The sequence below is a fragment of the Peromyscus maniculatus genome, chromosome 4 (genome assembly GCF_049852395.1).
Source record: "Peromyscus maniculatus bairdii isolate BWxNUB_F1_BW_parent chromosome 4, HU_Pman_BW_mat_3.1, whole genome shotgun sequence".
Classification (NCBI taxonomy): domain Eukaryota; kingdom Metazoa; phylum Chordata; class Mammalia; order Rodentia; family Cricetidae; genus Peromyscus; species Peromyscus maniculatus.
Genome location: NC_134855.1, coordinates 8,726,408 through 8,746,951, shown reverse-complemented (window position 1 = coordinate 8,746,951; position 20,544 = coordinate 8,726,408). Strand labels below are relative to the sequence as shown.

At 54.6% G+C, this 20,544-nt stretch overlaps 1 protein-coding gene across 1 annotated transcript in view; it reads left to right on the top strand.

Moving 5' to 3' along the window:
• The window catches only part of Ass1 (argininosuccinate synthase 1), a 51,331-nt gene that overhangs the window by 16,066 nt on the left and 14,721 nt on the right, over window positions 1-20,544 (top strand). The window contains exons 6-12 of the mRNA XM_006983441.4: window positions 1,423-1,479; window positions 3,253-3,327; window positions 6,701-6,771; window positions 7,420-7,450; window positions 12,139-12,229; window positions 14,761-14,845; window positions 15,387-15,451. Coding sequence (XP_006983503.1) covers window positions 1,423-1,479; window positions 3,253-3,327; window positions 6,701-6,771; window positions 7,420-7,450; window positions 12,139-12,229; window positions 14,761-14,845; window positions 15,387-15,451 — 475 coding nt within the window. The remainder of the gene's footprint in view (window positions 1-1,422; window positions 1,480-3,252; window positions 3,328-6,700; window positions 6,772-7,419; window positions 7,451-12,138; window positions 12,230-14,760; window positions 14,846-15,386; window positions 15,452-20,544) is intronic.

The window sequence follows — 20,544 nt, the reverse complement described above, 5'->3', positions numbered from 1 at the left end:
TGGGCCATACACGATGCAAATCGAAGATGTGTCGGCTCTGTGCGAGAATGTTCTGGCTTCCTAAGGGTGCCACATGTGTCTCAGGGAAAGTGCTGCTCTCCTCACCTTGCCTCGGTGTCCTCCATCCTGATGGAATTGACACAGCCCATGGGGCAGCTTGAATGGAGCCGATGGGCTCGCCATGCCTGCCCAGCTGAGAACTCACAGGATGGACGTGTTGCCTTTGTGACCCTGGGCACTGGTTCCCTGTCTCTGGCCTTCATTTTGTTCATCTATAAAGCAAGGTTGAAAGGCCCCCTGGCCAAGTGTCCCTGTGACCTTAGTAATAGGTGTGCAGTGCGGGGACTGAATGGAGACTGAGGGGATTGGCTGTGGGGCCCAGGGTCCGAGAGGCTCAGCAGCATCTCTCCACGGCTCCTGCTTTGTGGGGAGGGGCTGGACCAGGCTTTCCGCACCACCTGACAAGACTCAGAAAATAACATGTTATTCCCACTGCTGCCTGGCTGCGCCCGGGCAGTTTTCACAGTAGGCGAAAGGGGCCTCTATTATTTCACAGTGCCTGAGCCTCCCTCTCTGTGAATGGCAGAGCAGGCAGCAGAGACAGCATCCCTGGTAGCCTGTGCCCACCCCTGCCCCTCTTCCTCTTGTCTCATGGGGGTGTCAGGATGACCATCCACAGGCTGTGAGACGTGTGCAAGGATGCCGAGGACCTGTGGTTGGGGGTCTGTCTCTGCCCCAGGAGGACACTCATCAGCTCGTCTTAGAGTACTGTGTCCCTTCTGGGCCTCAAGCTTCCTGTTTGTGCAGAAAGGTTGAAAGTAAAAGGCCCTCCCAGGCCACTTAGTTCTATTCCCCACTCCAAATAACCACTAAGAACTGGGGAAACTGAGGCTTGGGGAGTGAAAGATGAAAGCATGAGGCTGGGACAACTTGGGGGCCTGTGTTTTCCTATGTGGAGTCTCTGGGATTCAGGTCTCCAGCCCCAGAGGAGCAGCACACTCCTACAGTACCCCCAGACAGTGCAAACATGTACACACACATGTGTTCCTCTAGGCCTCCACCATGTCCCCAGCAGTGCGCATGCTCACAGACATGTCTCTTTATGTTCCTGTGCTCTGCCCTCAGCTTGAACATGGTACACCTCTGTGCTGTCAAGTACACCAGCATCCCTTCAACCATGTACATGCTTACCTAAGCCCTGCATCTCAAACTTCCTATAGGAAAGCCCCCGGTTCCAGTCCTGGCCCCTCCGGTGGAGCAGTATCTGCTTCTTCAGTCTGTCCTTAAAACAGGCTGGCACATGTCACAGGCTAGCACATGTCACAGGCTGGCACATGTGTGACAAGGGAGCCCTCTGCCATTTTGTCTTCCACCCCCAGATGCCATCCCTTGGCTCTCATAAATCCTTGCTCTCTATTCCAGGGGAATGACCAGGTCCGCTTTGAGCTCACCTGTTACTCATTGGCACCCCAGATTAAGGTAAGCTGCTGCTCCTGCCCCTGGGGAGTGGAGGTGAGGGCAGGACACGGAGGTCCAGGAAGTGACAGGGTGAGTCCTTGTGCTGTTGGTCTCTCCTCAGTCACTCCATGGCACCCCGGCTCCTGTAAAGAACCCAGTAGATGGGAGGTGGCAGTCTCTAGGAGGGTCGCAATCTTCACAGCCATTCTCTCTTCCTGGAGGTGTAGTCCGGGTACCAGGGGAGGCATTGATATCTCTGCTTGTTGCATCCTGACCCCTTTCTGGATGTGTGACTGACCCCCTCCATGTCTCAGACCCTTCCCCAGGGCCTCAGTGATAACTGGCCCTGCCTCTGACATGTCACCTGGACCAGACTGTTTTCTTCAGTCACCCTTGCCCTCCAGGCTGACTGGCCTGGGCCTCTATCTGCTTACCCTCCATCCATTCATTTCTTCACTCACTCATTCCTTTGGTATTTGCTGGGTGTTAACATGATGCAGGCTGTACAGTACATGTAGCCCCAAGGGAAAGTCGCTAATTTTTCCAGTTGCTTCAGTTTTTAAAATCTGATTTTAAAATAAAATAAAATCAAGGCATGAAGATGCACACCTTTAATCCTAGCACTCAGGAGGTAGAGTGAGGCAGATCACTATGAATTCAAGGCCAGCCTGGTCTACATAGTGAGTTCTAAAGAGTGAGAGAGAATCAGGTAACATAATCATTTAATATTTTATCGAACTCCATGCATCCAAAAAGTTATCCGACATGGAATCAGCATTTCCCAAACTGTCAAAGAGGGTTTTATGTCCTTTTCTGATGCTGGTCCTCCAGACCCTGTCTCATGGACTGTGGCTGCATTCTGAATCACACAACCTCAATCTGAGTTCCTTGGTACCCCCAGGAGACCTAATCCATCTTCATCCCCCGGGCTTCTTCCTCTCTGTGGCATGTCTTTCCCTGTCCCTTGCACAGACTGCCAGCTGTCCCCAGCCTGGGGACGGAGCTGGCCTGGAAGTGAGCGGTAATGAGTTCTGATACATTTGACCTCCACAGGCCAGGCCTCCAAAGGCACCCGGCTCAGTAGCTGCACTGTGGGGCCTCTGGGGCCAGAGCCCATCCTTCATCCTCTGCCTCTAGTTCCCACGGCCACTGTGGGGGCTGGGGTAACTAGTTTCTGGGTCTTTATTTACAGAGATGAAGCCCAGGGGCTGTGGTGGGCTAGGGGCAGGGGCCCAAGCTGGTTGGTCTCTGGGAACCCGGCCAATCATGGAGTTTCTCAGGGCTGAGCCTGATTACAGGCTTCTGTGTCTAGGGCTGGGAGTTGAGAAGCAGACCCTGGTACCACCACCACACTCCACTGTGTGCACCACACCAGTGACATTGCACTGAGTGATATGCTAGGTTCTACTTTTAGGGACCCACCCCTAACCCTGCAGACCAGCAGGACCCACGTGGAATAAATTTAGCCGAAACTCTTCCACACACACCCCAATTCCAACCCACCACAGCTTTACAGGGGGGCTGTGGCAAAGTACACTTATGCTATCCCCCTCCCACCCCAGTTCAGTTCACCAAGGGCCACTGAGCCATGAAGCTCTCCTACTTCAGACACTCAGGTCTCAACTGGAGAAACTGAGGCCCAGAGGGATGCACAGCCATTTGGTCATAGAACACAGGCATCTCCAGTACCCAGTATTCCTTCCTTAGTCTTCCTGCTCACTCCCCATGGTTAAGTCTGAGGGACACAGAGGGAGACTCCTTACCCAGGTCCTAACCCCTTTGTCCTGCCTCCAGGTCATCGCCCCCTGGAGGATGCCTGAGTTTTACAACCGGTTCAAGGGTCGAAATGATTTGATGGAGTATGCAAAGGTAGGTCTCTGCCTCCGCTGAGCTGTGGGGCTGTGAGAGCCAATAGCATAAGGCCAACCTGATCCCCACATGAAACAAGATGGAATCCCCTCCCATAGCATCCATCCCCCATATCAGCCTCGTAGAAGTGTGGTCCATTTCCTGGGTGGGCACCTCTGAGGTGACCCCAGTTCACTGAACTGGGAGGCATTGGATTGCCTGCTCTAAGAGTCCCGTGTGCTTCTTCTGCCACGTGTAGGTGTGGGTCCCCGGGGGACTGCCAGGAACGGGGAGCAGAGAAGCTGTTCCCTGCACCTCAATTACCTGGCCACTAATTGTCCCCAGTGCTTTCCCTGGCACAGGTAGACACTCCCAGGCCAGTGTCAGACAAAGCCTTTCGTGGTGCCAGCCTTTTTTTGAAATACAAGTTGCAATAAAACATATTAGAAGTTTTGCATCACGGTCCTTAGCTGCTCCCCAGGGCACCTTTCTTTTTAGCGACTCGATGGCAGGCCTTGACAAACAGCCTCAATCAATCAGACAGGGGGAAAGCAAGTCGGTGCACACACCAGAAAATTGCTCAGGTTTTTAAATAGCAGTCGCCGGGGCTGGCTGTGCAAGCTCGCTGCAGCCAAGGTGCCGCGTGGTAGGGGACGCTGCGGGGGGAACACGAGGCTGCAGGGAATGCAGCCCTGCCCCAGCCGCCAGCATCCCATTAGGCCCCTGAGCGCTGGGAGGAAAGGCGTCCTCCACCATCTGTTGTTTTATTATTAAGAGTGGAGTTTACAAGAGCAAACCCATATGTTGCCAAACAAATCGTCAAATAGTGGTGCTATTAAGGGAGTGGAGGTTGGCGAGGCGTCTTTTTTCCTCCCCCACCCCTGTCTCCTTGATGAAGAAGAATATGAAGCAGGCCCTGTCTTTAGGGATAATGAATTACAAGCCCTGTGCTTGGCCTCGCTCCCTCCCCTAGTCCAGTTGGAAGCCAGGGCCAGGCCGACCTGCGGCTGCATGTACCCTCCCTCCCGGCCCTGGCTTTTCCCAGCATGGCTGACTTTGTGGTCCCTTTTTTCTGGATTCTGGGGAGAAGGCACTTAGCTTCCACCTCAAATAATCTTCAGGACAGGAAAAGTTTGTGTAGGAAGAACGTGCCTCCCCACCTCTTCCTGGGTGCTAGATTCAGGATGGGCTATGGAAAAACCTTAGCACATCCAGCCAGAAAGGAGACAGCACCCAGGAAATGACCAGGAGCGCCGAGCAGCCGGGCAGCTTTGTGTGAGATTCACAGCCAAGCAGGATCTGAGACAGATGAGGGAGGAAAAAATCAATGGGGCTTTGAAAATCTCTGCTTTCAAAACCCTTAAGTAGCCAGGGTCAAAGGGTGCTGCAGAGGCATGGGGAAGCCTCTGCTCGGCTTCTGTCCCTCCTCAGACCACTACCCAAGGCTCGGAACCACCCCATCGTCGCGTTATCACAGCTAATTAGGAATGATGACAACTGGTGGTGCAGACATACAGTCCCAGGACTGAGAAAACGGACTAGGGGGATCCCAACTTCAGGATCCGCCCCGGTAAATCAGTGAGAGAGAGGACTGGAGCAGATGCTCATTTAACATGGGGAGTTCCAGGGTTCGATCTCCCGCACCCAAAAAAATTACTACTAAAGGTAACTAATGCTACACCAGAGTTCCAGGTGGACACTGGAACAGCACCTGCCCCACGGCCCCACCACCACACCGCCCCACCACCACACCGCCCCACCACCACACCGCCCCACCACCACACCGCCCCACCACCACACCGCCCCACCACCACACCGCCCCACCGCCTGCTCCCTGACTGCCGCTGCCCCCATGTCCCCCCCCCCGCCCCTCCCCCCCCCCGTTCCACCCACAGCACCTGCCCCTGGCTGAGGTATTGCTATCCTGGGAGTTAACCTGGGAGTCTTTAGGGTTGAGGTGAGGATGGAGAAGAGTGGAGAGATGGACTCTCCAGCCTGGACTCTGCTCTAGTCAGCTTCCCCGACTCTGCCGAGCATAGCCCTGCTCCTCCCTGCCGTCCTCCCCACGCTCCTCCCCTTGCTCAGTGACTGAGCCCAACTGAGAAAGAGGAAAGAGGCGAGGGTCCTACCCCACCCCGAAACAAAGGCTCCAGGGAACCTGGCCAGCCGCTTTTCTCAGCTACCCAACAATGCGCCCTCAGATGTCACTAGCACTCTCTGGCAAAGTCCTGGTCCCCAGCCTGTCAGCTCCACATGGAGAGAGAGCACAGAGCAAGTGTGAGCACTAGATCTGCATTGAGCAGCCGGGAAGTGATGCATTGCAGTTGCCTCTGCTCTTTAAACAAAGGACAAACATTTCGGGGGCAGTGGTGGCTTGTCCTGGGGGTTGCTGGGCTTTTCTTGTGTGTGTTTTTGTTTTTAAGTTTAGCCAAAGGAGCACCCCAAGGGTCTTCCTCTCCAGCCCACATTGGGTGGAGGGCTCGAGAGTCCTAGGTACCAGCCTGTGAGCTAGGTAGGCAAACGTATCCCCAGACACAGTCCCTGAGTGGTACCAGTGGGAGCTGAGGTTCCCACTGTGACCACAGGGCTGAGGTGCAGAGGGTCCCGAGAGGTTTCAGGGGCCATTGACCTGGCCATCTATCCTGTGCCCACTAGAGTTGGAAGGTGTAGCACTTTCTGAGCTGAAGCTCAGCTCTCATGCGGGTGTCTGTGCACAGAAGTGCACAGAGGCAGTCGCCTCCTCTCCACTGGAAACTGAGCAAGATAGACTGTAAGGGTGGCCAGCCACTGCCTGGCCTGGGGTCTGGGCAGATCACCTTCAGCAATGGTGAGGACCATTTGGAAATCAAACAGCAACAAGCCACACTAATGAGTCGGAGCTGCCTGGCTCTATTTTTAGGGTCTGTAGAGTGATTGCGTGACTTGGAGGGATGACTCCCAGAAGATACCTTGTGATGGAGGCTCCTATAGGTGTTTCTCCTTTCACTGGGTCCACGTGAAGTACTGTAGACTCAGGGTGGATGCCTCTGTGGTCCACTTGAGGCTCACGGTAGATACTTAGGCTGTTAGAGCCCCCAGATCTTAGGATATGGTAGGCATCAGCAGCAGGTGCCAAGAAATGCTTAGCCAGTACCTGCCCCTAAGTGCTTCTGGGGTCCTGGGAGTGTGGACTCATGATATCTTCTGGAAGGAACTCCAAGGTCAGCCTCCATTCTACTGTCTTCTAATGAATGAGGACACTCCAGTGGTTAAGACTCTCCCTCCCTCCCTGAGTGAGGGGAGAGAGACTTGAATAGGGGGCTCACTGGCACCTTGAGGGATCCCAGGCAGTGGAGCATGACCTTCACGTGCCCTTACAGGAGCCTCACTATGACTATTTTGTCTTCATCTGTAGCAACATGGAATCCCCATCCCTGTCACACCCAAGAGTCCCTGGAGTATGGATGAGAACCTTATGCACATCAGGTAAGTCCAGCCCCTCCTGGTACTGAGGAGATGGCCCAGTGGTTAAGAGCACTGGCAGCTCTTGCAGAGGACCTGTGTTTGGTTCCCAGCACCCACATGGTGGCTCATGACCGTCTGTAACTCCAGCACCCTCTTCTGGCCTCCATGGGCACTGCACACACATGGTGCACATACATACATGTAGGCAAACACTCATACGTATAAAATACAAATAAATTGGAAAGAGTGAGAAAGCACAGCCCCTCTGTTCCCGGGCTTGACTTTGCTGTGTTCCCTTCCACTCTGTGCAGACAAGCCCTACGTATTGACCTGGCAGGCCTGGTTTCCTGGGGTATTGGGGACAACTTCCCAGGGGAAGTGGACTCTGAGGTTAGAACCTCAAGGATGAAAAAGGACCAGACTAGAATGAGTGCTGAAGGCAGGGGTCCCATCTGTGGTGTCCCAGGGCTGTACCCACAAGACTGAGGGGGGACCCCAGCCCTTCCTTGCAACCTGCAGTTAACTGGGCTGGCTCAGAATGTTCTGGGTAAGGTTGGCAGTGTGGGCTTTGGCAAACAGAAAAGGCAGACTGGACTTGTGGGTAACTCACAGGATGGTCACGGTGTACATGACATTACTATGTATACTCAACTCATCTCTCCCCTACAGCTACGAGGCGGGAATCCTGGAAAACCCCAAGGTAAGCAAGCCCATGCCTGGGAGCCGGCTACCTGTGGCGGTAAACCCTCCACAGTCATGCTGCCCGATGCATGCGAGGCCTAATGTGAAATTTCATGAGGGGCCGGGGTAATTATGCGTGCCGATCTCCCAACGTCTCCCCACGGGCCACCCTCTGAGTCCTGTTCCCCCCACCCACTCCACCCCCCACTTCCCTGGTATTCTTTTTCTAATTGCTGTAGACATGAATAGTGGACGGAACCATTTCAGGGGAGCAGAGAGAAAGTGTGATTGAAAGACAATAGAGAAGTGATTAAGCAGATGAGGCACTTGTGGGGGGGCGCAGCTTGTGCCCACCAGCTATGGGCAGACACTGGGCCACTGCCTGGATTGGGGTGTGAGGGCTCGAGCCCAATGAGCTATTTGTCTGGGTCTGTGTTCACACCCATCCTGGCTTGGCCTCCTGGCTTGGCCAAGATGAACCTGCAGACCCATTTCAAATGGTAAGGTTTCTCTCCCCAGGGGCTTCGTTGCCTCCTCCTGCCCACTGTGGGAAGTGGGGGAGGCAGGGCAAGCCTCTCATGGGAAGAGAAGAATGTCTTTGTCCCCAAGGGAATGACTCCAGTTCCTGGCCCAGCCCCACACCCTGGGTGGCTACTTTGGAGGGTTAGTCTGCTTTGAAAGACATTGGAGAATTTGGGCAGCTGGGCCTGGGGGATCTGAAGGCCGGCAGGGCAGTTTGGGTCAGGAGCCCCATGCCAAGGTCCCAGGGTACCCCCTTGCCCAGGTCTGCACTCCACTGACCCCATCCCCATGTTCCCTACCCTGGCAGCACCAGGCTGTGATGGCCATCCTAAAATGAAGAGCCCAGCGTTCATTTCTTGCTTTGATTTCCTTGGATTCTGACTGAGCAATCTCCTTGTATGGGTAGGGAAACTGAGGCCCAGAGCAGCAACACATCTGAGCAAGAACTGGAGCTGGGGCCCTCGGTGGCCTAGTTCTCCCATCCTGTCTGAGGCTCCAGTTCCTCTTTGCACAGAGTAGAATTAGAAAGTGCTTAGCATGGCATGGGGCAAGCTCTGAGGCAGGGGGATGAGAGTCTTGCCCTCTCTGCAGGCGGGTTAAGACTAGGCGTCCTAGATCTGCTCAGAGCTCCCCTCGTCAAGCAGTAGGAACAGGCTGTGCTGGGTATGAGCGCAGAGGCGACACTTGTCACCAGGGAAAGCTGGTGCCCTTGCCCCCACCCCAGCCCACCCTGGGGACTGATGGGCCCATGGGGCTGCTGCCTGCTGGCCACAGGTTTTTCCAGTTCATGCTCTGCTGACCCCATGACACTCAGGCCAACCACTGCTCATTAGCCAGTCAGTCACACCGAGGGGGGCCCAGAACTGAACCACTGCGCAAGCATCTCTAGACTTCCAGGCTAGCTCCTGTGGGCCCAGGGACACTGGGAAAAACCCCCAACCTTCTCTCAGCAGCCTGTGGTCTAGCCTCACTAGAGAAGCAAAAAGCCCCAATTGGCCATCTCAGAACTGAGGAAGCAGAGCTGAAGCCGCATGAGCAGCTTGGAGCCTGAGATTTAGTATGATTACTATGTCACTATGGATGGATCTGGGTCCCAGGGCTCACATGTCCCGATCAAAGGTACTGTCACCATCAGGTCCCAGAGACAAGTACCCTGCATCAGAACCCTAAATCTCTACTTCTCACTACTGTACAGCTTCCCACCACTGTCCCCACATCGAGCAGTGGGAACAGGCTGCGTAGAGTGCCGAGCACCAGCGTGGCTGCTGAGGGACGCGCCAGAGTCCCAGCCACTCCCTCCACTCTGGCCAGGGGACCGACATTGTCCCCAGTGCTGTCCTGGCCGTGGAGGCTCCCCCCATCCTACAGCACCCAGATGCTTTTGCTTCTGTGTCCCCCTGCTCTATGCAGCGCCCCCCCCCGTCCTCCCCCACCCTCAGGGAGGAACACTGAGAGCTTCAAGGGGCCCCTCCCCCCTCCCCAAAAAAGAACCGAGGTCTGCGGAAGGGAGGGTTGGAGGCAGATGGCTGAGCCATTTTCTGCCTCCGCCAGGGCTGATTGAAGGGCAATGAGGCAGCTAATACGAAGAAAGATAGAAATTTACTTGCTTTAACTTCATATGGCCCACAGTGAAAGAGTTCATTCAGCCGCCGGCCGCCATATCTGATGGGTGACTAAGCCACCCCCACATCCATCATGCCTCTACATCATGGGTTAGTTCATGGGCCATTTGCTGCAATCCCTCCTTCACGGGACCTATTTCGTGCTTTCTTTCGATCCCCACCCCAACTCCCGCCTCTCTCTCTCTCTCTCTCTCTCTCTCTCTCTCTCTCTCTCTCTCTCTCTCTCTCTCTCCTCAAGCCAACCCAGATGACATTGGAAGTGAGCCCTCCCGCTGGGGTGGATAAATGGCACCAGATACTCAGCAATGAACTATTTGTCATTTGAACTGGGCTTTTCGGAGGGAGAGTTAAAAAGAAGGCTGGCCCCCCATGAGCTCAGAATGCAAAGCAAACATCAGTTTATTTCTATTTAGTTATTTGATGGAATGAGGCTGACAGCTGCCCATCCCTGCCCTGATTGCTGCTGTAGAGTGTGTGAACTTGTCCTGTCCCAACGACCTTCCTGTCTCTTGTCTTTCGCAAGGCATCCATCCTCTACTGCTAGGCCATGTAGCCAGAGAAAGGACAGGTTCAAAACTGAAGTGGCTGCGGTCACTATAGACAGAGATGGGAGGAGCTCTGGACATGTGAGGAAGCGGCTGCTGCACCGGTCACCCTGAGGTCCTTGGAGCTGAACTTCAGGCCTCTTATGCACTACCCAGAGTGGGTCTGGGAACATGGCATTTCTCTGAAGGCTGCTCCATGATGAATGGTGTGACTCTGCCATAGGCATCACACTGTTCCTCAGCCCAGGTTGCCATAGCAGCTGGGAAGCAGCAGGAGATTCTGAAAGAGCACTAAGGTGTGATTTGGACCAACCGCTTCTCCAGTCTTATTTTCCCCTCTGGTTCCTGAAGATCTCTTGTTGCAGGGTGGGGGAAGGTGTGGACCCTTCACACCTCCCTGGGTCTGTCTTTAAGGCCATTCTGTGTCCCCACACAAATAGCACTTTGGGAGTGTGTGGCTGCCAGCCCAGGGTCCCTTGGAGCTCAGTAGTTGAGTGATAACCTTACCGCTGTGTGGCACCAAGGATTCTTGACACATGACACTTTGGGTGTTAAATCTGGGGGGGGGGGCAGGGAAAATAAGGTCGTTGGTCACTCCAGCACAGAGCTGATGGGTAAGTGTCCCAGGGTGCCTTTCTGTGGTCTCTTCTGGAGAGAGGCACAGTATCCATCTCTAAGCTGACATCCCACCTTCAGAGGGAGTTACCATCCATACCAGCCCTTGCTTAACATTTCATGTGTTACATTTAAACTTTAAGACAGTTAAGGGCACATATCCTTTCCCCGGATAAAAACCGAGGCTCAAATAATTACAGCTGCCTTCTGAAGGCACCACAGCCTGACATCTGCCTTAGGGATGTTTTCCTCCGTTCCAAAGTCTGTCTCAGTTGAGTGTGGTGGCAATCCCAGCACTGGAGTTAAGGGGCAGGAAGATCAGAGGTTCAAGGCCAACCTGGGTTACATGAGATCCTGTCTACAAAAACGACACAAAGCAAAACCCACAGATGTTGAGGGTCTTGTGGTTTCCCCTCCTATGTGCTAGGTGGCCTGGACTGTTTCGTGTAGAGCATGGTTGGTGCAAAACTTAGCAGTCAACAGTGGCTCCCTGCAGCCTCCATTTCTGCCCTGGAGATGGGACAACATTTGTTCCTGACAGGCAAGGCTGCTTGGGACTCCAAAATGAGCAGTGGTGTGTGAATGAGCTCGAGATTGTGAAAGGAAAAGCTGCCGGCTGGGATTCCCAGATGTCAGCAGGTGGACAGAACAGCTGGGCACAGGATGCCCCCGGGCAAACTTGAGCAGTCAGGTCCACAGGCTCCCAGCCTCAGGGTGGCAAATATCCAGGCTTCAGGCTTGGGTTGAGGAGGAGCTGGAGCCTCTAGAGGCGAGAGGGAATTTCAAGAAACTCCTGGGCAGCAAGCAGCCCTCCACCTCCTCCTAAGGAAGAGAGGCCCATTTTCTAACGCACCCAAGACAAAATATACATAAAGGTTGATGTGTTTCCAAATGGTTTTTGCTTTGTTCTTCTCTTTTCTCCCCGTGAGTATTAACCTCGGGGACCCCAGGGACGGCTTGGCCCGCTAGAGCACCTGCTGGGGTCACACGCAGTCATTAGTTTTGCGGTCAGTGCAGAATAAACCCCAATTCCAGGCACTGGCGCGAGTGAGCGAGCGAGCGTGCGTGCGGCTCCCGGGAAGCCTGTGCGCAGCAGTCCTGTGAAGTCACACTCTTTCCTGCCTGACTTGCTTCTCTCCTGCTATTCTGTCTCCAGCTGTGGGGGCGTCAAAGAAAAAGATGAGATCAAGTTGAGGGGAAAAATTGTCTGATTTCTTGAGCCCTTTGTTTCTCAGGCCCCTGGCAGGCGGGGCTAGCTGGGAGCTGGGAGTCCGCTCGACCCACTGGCTGATGGGGAAGTGCCAGGGGCCAGCGGTCCTGGACAGGGACGAGGAGGTACAGGTGCCTGCAGGAGGTGTGGTGTGGCTCACGGTGTCCCAACTTCATACCTCTTTGTCCTTTAGAACCAAGCACCTCCAGGTCTCTACACAAAGACCCAGGACCCTGCCAAAGCACCCAACAGCCCAGATGTCCTTGAGATAGAATTCAAAAAAGGTATGTGCCTACCCATCAAGAATGAAAGCGGGTGACTTTAAGGGGCTGGCCTCCTTTTCCCACCTACTAAGCCATCTGACTCCTTGCATTCCTGGAAGCGGGAGCACAGGCAGGGGCCTCGAAGGTTCCCGACAGTGGGAGCCTCCAAGCTTAGGAGGAGGGTTTCCCAGGCTGTAGTCCAGTGTGCTGACATCAGATCTTGGCAGAGAACCTTCTGTCCTAAAGTAGCTCTCTGTGTCCTTGAGCCTCAGTTTCCCCATCTATAAACTGGGGGTGGGAGTACCTGCTATTTTCCTAGTGTACAAGGAGAGCATCCAGCCAGGTGCTGCCACCACAAAGTGCTTAGTAGTGGCAAGTTAGCCACGGAGGGACCCTGAAGACTCCATTGAGACTCTGCTCACAAAGCTTGGCTCATCCTAACTCAGCTGTCCGGGGTCTCCAGTTACCTGGACTCAAAGTTACTGCCCAGCTGGATCCCACCTCTTGCCCTGGAGGAAGGAATTGAGCATGGACATGCCTGGAGACTGGAACAGAGCTCAATTGAGAGAGGGTGTAGGGATACAAGAAGGGACACTTCCAGGAAGGCTTCCTGAAGGAGATGGTACCCAGCAGGAGCTAGGGAGGCAGGAGGTAACACAGCTCAGGCAGGGAAGCCAGCCAGCCACAAAGGGGCCCCAGGCTGATGCTCACACTCTCTCCAAGGTACCTCAGAATTGGAGCACTGGGTGATGGGGGAGGAGAGAGGCTGAGGGCAGCTCCAGGTGTCCCCTGGCTGCTATGACCTTGTGGAACATCACCTCTCTGGGCCTGAGGTGTACATGCCTCTAAAACAGGCTGTGGAAAGGCTGTTTGCAGGTACCCAGCATAAGGTGTGGCTAGAGTGAGGATGTGGTACTATAATGGCTTGGCTAACCACCCCTCCACCTCTCCCAAGGAGCTGCCTGACCTGCCCGTGGGTACCTCCTTTGTGTCAGCTTGAATCTCACACTACCTAGGGACCAAAGAGACCTTGGTTGGAACCCTAAACACAGTGGCAGCCATGGGTCCCTCTGAAGCCTTCTGTTGGGAGCAAGGGGTCTCCCTGGAGCTTACTCTGAGCAGATGGTAGGATGGGCCACACCACACTGCAGGCTTCTCCCACAGGGCCCTCCGACCCCTGAGAGCTGGGAGAGCAGAGGGCGGGAGGTGAGCAGGAGGTCCAGAGGGTCCCGGGCACAAGCCTCCAACAGCCCGTCCTGGAGGAGCAGGACAGCCCCGGGCGGAGTTGAGGAAGAGGCGGCTGTGGAGAGAAAGAGGGAGGCCCCCTCCCTTCCTAGTCCTCATTCACTCTCTAGTTAATTTATTTGAAGTTTTAATCTAATTATTAACTATTTTAAAAGCTAAGAGGCTTTCTCCGGCGGCAGCACCAACAATGTCAACCTCTCCTCCCAGGCAGGCCCCATCCACGGCCCCAGCGTTGGGTGATAATAGGACCAGGGATGGAGAGAAAGGGAGAGGCGAGGGGTAGGGGGTGGCGAGGGGGCTTAAGGTTCATTATTGGGCAGACTTACATTTAATAGCAATTTACAACCAAGTTATAAAACCCCTGGAAATGGGGGTTAAGAATGGCGAGGCTGTCAGCGCCCTGAGCAGAGCCCCTCCGAACGGCGCCCGGCTAATAAAGACTCCAAAGCTGCTATTGAGTCCTGATTGGCACCCGATGGCTGGCTACATGGTAATGAGCCAGGCAGATGGGTGGGGGATTAGCCGCCAACTTTGAACAGCTTTTCTTTGTCACTGTTACGGCTCTCTTGTTAGCCCCCTAATACATTTATTACCCATTTCACACCGCTCGAGAAAGTGCCCCTTGCTATTCAAAGTCAACCCCAAACCCACCCACTGCCCCCTCCCCACCGCCCCCCTCGACATGGCCCTTCCCTGGCTGAGCCTTGTCTGTCTCCCTCCTACCACCCCAGACAACACAGAATTTCAGAATTCATGGGTGTCTGCCGGCGTGGGCACAACCCCAGCTCATCCATCAGGTGGCTTTCTGAGGGTCTGGGGTGCAAGGCGGAGGCTGAGAGGTCCCTGTCCACCTGGCAAGCGGGGCAGAGCGCTGCTTAGATGCATGTGTGTGTGCACGCGCGTGCACACACGCCTGTGCGTACTCGAAGGGTTTGGCTGCACCTCGGCCAGGCGGCCCCCGGGTAGCTGGTGGGGACAGAAGGTGCTTACTGGTAAGACAATGGCCAAGCGTGAAATTCAATTAGTTCAGGGCCTGGTTCCAATTTCACAGCCCCTAAATGCTAAAGGGGCAGAGAGAATGGGAGGGAGGGGGCGAGCGTTTTTATTGCATTTTTCCCTTTCATTCTGGGGGGCTTTCTCGCCCCTTCTCTCCCCCCAGCACAGGGCTTTGAAGGAGTCATTGGGACTCCATATCTGTCACATCCATTTAAGGCGATGTGGGTGGAGGGAGAGGGTGGGGTGGCTGGGCACAGGCTGCTCCGCTGAGCCCCAGCCCGGAGGCACACTGCTCTCCCTTTCTGCCCTAGGGGTCCCTGTGAAGGTGACCAACATCAAAGATGGCACTACCCACCGCACATCCTTGGAGCTCTTCATGTACCTGAACGAAGTTGCGTGAGTGTCCACAGACTGCCCACTCTCCTGGGAATGCCACCTCCAGCAAACACTGGTCACACCTGAGCTTCATGACCTGGAGGGCTGGCTGGTTTGGCCCTGTAGACACAGAGTCTCCTGGACCATGTTGGTTTGGCAGGAGAGTCCTGGTAGTCTTTATTTAAACCCACAACCCACGAAGATAAAAGCTCCAGGGCTACCACTACCTCCTACAGCAGGCATCAGGACACAAAGAAAGATGAGTCTTAGAGAGGCCTGGGGCCACGCAAGTCCCAGATCAGAGGTAACGGGTGAAGCAGGGGGCACCCAGCATGACCCAGACGATTCGCCCTTTTCATTCAGGACCTTAGTTTACCTGCCTGTCCATTTGGGCCTGTTTTCCTGGCTCAGGTGTTCTCTAAGCTGAGTCGTAGGACCTGACACAGAGACAATATGCCCATAAGTAGTTCTTTAGGCAAGCCAGAGCCACCTGCTCAGTGGGTGGCCTCTGTCCCCAAGCCTTGTGGCAGCACCTGAGTCCAAGTGACCTGTTCTTTCCCAGGGGCAAGCACGGAGTGGGTCGCATCGACATCGTGGAGAACCGCTTCATTGGAATGAAGTCCCGGGGTAAGTGTGTTCAGCACCCTGGGGCCTCAGCACCCCCTGAGGCCTGCTTTGGCACCTCCAGAGACACCTGTGCCATATGGATGTGACCATTCACCCCACGCCACCCACCGCGGCTTCCCCTTCTTTCTCTTATACCCCGACTTTGCCCCTGACTTCCCAGGGCGCCGTGAGAGGAGTTGCCTCTAGAGCCGGGAGGGGTCTAGGAGAGAGGTCGGCCTAGAGGTCAGGCTGTCTTGTGTCACAGGCGGGCCGGCCAGGTTAAGAGGCGGACCATGCAGGGCCAATTTCGTGCTCATTAAGGCACTTCTCTAGCACCAGGCAGGCAGCAGAGTGGGACTCCGGCCAGGGAGGGCGCTGTGAGCTGCAGGCAGGAGCCCTGAGCAGGCCAGGCCACTTCTGGCATGTCTCCAAGGCCTTTTGGCCAGGAACAGAGAGACACTTTTCTGTGGCATGCCTGCTACTTTGGCTGGTGTAGGCTGCCACCATGGGGTCATCAGATCCCCTTCTTGGCTGGGGGATGGAGAGTTGATCCCAGGCTTATGTGGGGTTGGTCCCCAGGCAGGTGCCTCTGTTCTTTCATGACTCCCTGTTAGCCATGTGTCGTTTTACTCTCTGTACCCCCTTTCTCCTCAGTTTCCCCATCCATGAGCATCTCCATTCCATTCCAGGTGTGTGTGTGTGCGTGTGTGTGTGCGTGTGTGTGTGTGTGTGTGTGTGTGTGTGTGTGTGTGTGTGTGTGTGTGCAATGTTTTTAGGGGACTCTCATTATTTTGGCACTTAGGGCCCCTGACTGAACTGGGCACCTGAATATTTAAATACCAGTGACACACTGGTAGAGTCTTCAGATCACTTTGCTTCTGTGGTTGATTGGAGAAGGTAACAGCCAAATAACCAGGCCAAGGTTCAGTCCCAGCCTTGGTCCTTAGAGACATTTTTAAATTGAGAGTCCTAAGAGAGCTGATGGGTAGATGTCAGCTGTTAGAGGAGGTGAAGATCCCGGGACCTGGCCTGGTGATCTCTGGGCCTCAGTTTCCCATAGTATATCCTGGGTCTGCCTCTGATAGTTGAGGGGGGAGGGCAGCGCTGGAGTTGCCTCTTCTCAGATTGATCACCCGTGAAAATCCGTGAGAATCCGCACAACTGCAGCTCTCTTGAGAAGGCCTTGTAAAGAACAATAGGCTAATGAGTGTCTCTTCATTCCCAGTCTACCTTTGTCTCTTACCCATTTAACATCTGATTAAATGGCCCTTTGTCTCCACCTGCCCTTGGGAGCCACACAAAGGCATTCCTCCAAGGCAGCTAAAGGGGCCTTGGGAGAAACTAGCACCTAGTTTTACAGATGGGCAGACCTGAAGGGCACGGGCTCACTGCAAGTTATAGGCAGGACTCAGACAGGCGTCTGCCCAGGGAGGCATAGGGTGGCGGTCTAAGAGCCTGGGCTGTGGAAATGGACAGATCCAGGTTCAGATCCACCCATGATAGTATGAACAGATTCTGTGGAGGTGTCAATGGCTTGCAATCCCCAGGGGGATTCCGGGGAGTACAAAGGCAGCCTTGGGCCCTCGAAGGCCCAGTGCGACTCAGGTATGTCAGATACCAGTCACACTCTGCTACTTGGTTGTGGCAACATCCTATGGACTCCAGGCACAAGCCAGTGCCCCTGGTGGGTACAGCCAATCGAACAGGCTAGTTACTGGCCCCCTCTTCTGGGGAGGTAAGGGTTGGCCAGACCCGACTCTGAAATGTCATCCTGCTGGGTGGAGGAACTAAGTGATCAGAAGGAGGTAATGATAAAGGGCTGGGGTGCAGTAATCAGGAAAGATGGCAGTCGCATAACCCCCAGCTGTTTGAAAGTGTGATGGAAAGAGAGGATAGAGAGGATGGGTGGGGGCAGATGGCCTGGTGCTGGTGCTGGTGGTGGTGGTGTGTCTCTGGAGAGCCTGAGTCCTGATCCTGATTCCATTCCGTTGAGAATCAGCTTAGCCTCCTGAGCCTTGACTTCTCGCATGTGAAATGGGTTTGGGTGTTGAGTCTTGGAGGTAGACCATCCTCCTGACTGAGATTCCCTAGAAGAGCCACATGGAGTTAAGGGTGTCCCCACGTGGCTCCTTGACACCCACAGAAAAGCCTGGAGCTCAGTCCTCAACTCTGCCTAGATACTGTGTGTATACCCCTGGGTAGCTGTCCTTAAAAGCACAGGGTTTTAGTCTTGGGGAGGGAAACTGCTGTGTAACCTTAGGCAAGTTGCTTTCCATCTCTGAAACACTGATCTTCAAAAGGAAGGGCCAGCCTAGGAGAGCTCTTCAGGAGTCCCCACTTGGCAGTTTTTATGCTTGGTAATTTTAGGGTATCCTGTTTTTATTTCTGCACTCCAAACATTTCTCCGTGAGAAAGCAAAAACAGACAATTAATGAGGGTACCATGGACTCCCCTTGAGGAGTTTATTAGGTGTACAGTGACAGAGACACTGTTAATCATTGATTATGCTGAGGGCAGAGCTGGGGTTTTCCGGATCTCGGTGTATGTGGGGGAAATGTCATTTGTATTGATTTTACAAAGCTGGTAATTGGCGTTCATTAATCGTCTGTTTTTTTTTCTTAGGGGGCAGGAGCATGGGGAATTGGGAGCATCAGCAACCTGGGTCTAGGTGGTCCGGCTGGAAGACCCTTGTGGGGAACCACAGGGTCAGGGACTGAGGGCGGCGGTGGGAGCCTCAGATGGTGTGGCTTTGCTGTATTGTGGCTATTCACGTTATCTTTTTAACTCTGGAGGGGGCCTAATTAAGTGAAGTAAATGAAATCAGTGGGGAGGAGGAGGAGGAGGCAGGCAGGAGGGAGCCCGGGAAGCAGCCTCCTGGCTGTGTCTGTCCCTCCTGCCTGCCTGGCTCTCAAGGCCTCTCTCCTCTCTGCCCTGTCCCACCTGGCCTCGTCTTCCCTTCATGGCTGCTCACCCACCCCCCTCTCCCTACACTGCCCCCCACCCCCAGGTCCCCACACCAGGCCTGGTCAGCTTTCTTCTCTTGCAGACTTCCTTCCTTCTGTCTTTCTCTTCCCGTTCTCTCTCCCACTTGCCCCCTGAACTTCATTTCTGAGAGTAACACACTTGACCTTTTATCCAGCCACCCTGCCCGTCTGTCCGGCCTTCCCAGAGCTGTGCTCATGTGGAACATTACAGATGGACCGCAAGGGGAGAGGTGTGAAGCAGGAGGCCCGGCCCAGCAGGTCAGGGATGCCTAGTCTCAGAGACCTGATCTGATCCACAGGACGGGCCACCTGGGCACAAGAGCCTAGAGAATAGCTTAGACTCCCACCCTGACTTGCCTCTCATCACCATGGCAACCACCTCCAGCCTTGGCCCTGGTACCTAAGAAAGGAGCCTTGGGGCTCCAGTCAATCTGTCCTCTATGTCCCGCTATCCTGTCCACCTCCCCAAACCCCTTCCCCTGGATGCCAGAGCCTCTGGTCCAAGCACCCCAGCCCATAGCCTGACTCCTGCAGATTTTGTAGTCTATTCAGTTCTACCACATTTCTCAGCCCAAGCCAACCGGCAGTCTTGGGAAGCGACAAGAATTTGAGCTGCTGCAGCTGTGTGGTTGGTCCCCACCTCTTCCTCTTGGTCCACTCTCCTCCGCCTCCCACCACTCCAGCTCCCTGGCCTCCCCAGCCACCCCCCTTTCCTGGCGGTAATTAGGGTGTGATTGAAGCTGCTCCACAGAGGGCTGCTGACACCTCTGTCTTCCCCGTAAACACGGGGAGATGAAAATAGACACTTGGAGCTGCGGTGCGTGTCACCCTGAAGATGTCTGTTGTCTATTCCACAGCAGCGCTGGCTCAGCTGTCATTTCCTGCTCTTTGCACGGTGGTTTGTATGCCGACTGTCAAAAGCCCCAAATCCATAGTCTTTTAGAATCAGGTTTCTGTCACTGATTTTTTTTTTATTCCGGAAGAAATACAGAAATCATCTGTACTCCCTACCCCTGTCAAGAGAGGGGATAGCTTTAAAACGCATGGGGACACACACACACACACACACACACACACACACACACACACACACACACACACACACAAAGGAGAGATCAGTCACAATTAACTTTAAGACCACCTGAGATGGTGGGATCAGGAGTATTAACGGTGCTGGCGTCTCTTGACTGGGACTTTGCTGCACGCCTGTGACCTTTCGGCTGCAGGCTGACAACCGGGAGGCCGGTGCCCAGAGCTCTAGGGGAGACGGGTTCTGCCCGCCCTTCCGCCCGCTCGCTGGTGCCGCTGGCCTCATTTTCCCAGGGAACACCTGCATTTGGGCAGTACCTGTCACACCTTGGGTGACTGGTGGCTCCCCAGACACCGCCTGTGTTCTCCTCCCCCCCGGACTGTTGCGGGTGATGCTGAAAGACACCTGAGTGTTTCTCTCCAGGTGCCAGGACAGGTTGTGAATCTAGAGGCTTGCTCTCAGGACGTGTGTCAGAAGTAGTGTGTAAGACCACAGTTACTTAGCAACTTCCCGTTTTCCCTGTCTGGGCCCAGAGGATGCTGAGGGACCAAGGTGCAACGTTAAGTGGCCAAGACTTCCGGTTCCACCTCCAGCTCTGGACGGACAGCTGGGCTGTGTCCCCAGTGGCTTGGGAAAGAGAGAACGCAGGGAGGGCACCTGGGTCCCTAGGACTTGAAAACGTGGCGGCCTCAGGCCTGGGATGATGCCACCACCATGTCTATAGTCTGTGGGGACAGACTTCTCCAACCAAGTATACAAAGTCGGATCACCACAGGCCCTGCTGCCTTAGTGTTAGCGCCTGCTCTGTGTCCAGAGGTGACCACAGGCCATGGGAATCGCTTTCTTGTGTTGTTGGTCCTGGGGTGACAGAAGCTGCCTTGACCTTATTTTATCCCGGCCATTTTGGAGGCAGGTACTTCCTGCCTCTGTCTTTCCAAAGAGCCTGCTGGGCCACTGGGCCTTTCCTGGTGACTCCAAAAGACTCTGGTAGGTGGGGCCACTCTGCCCCCAAGCAATGACTTTAACCTCTTCGCTGAGCATTGTGTTGTTGGGTTTTGGTTTTTTGAGACAGAATCTCAGGTAACCCAGGCTGGCCTTGA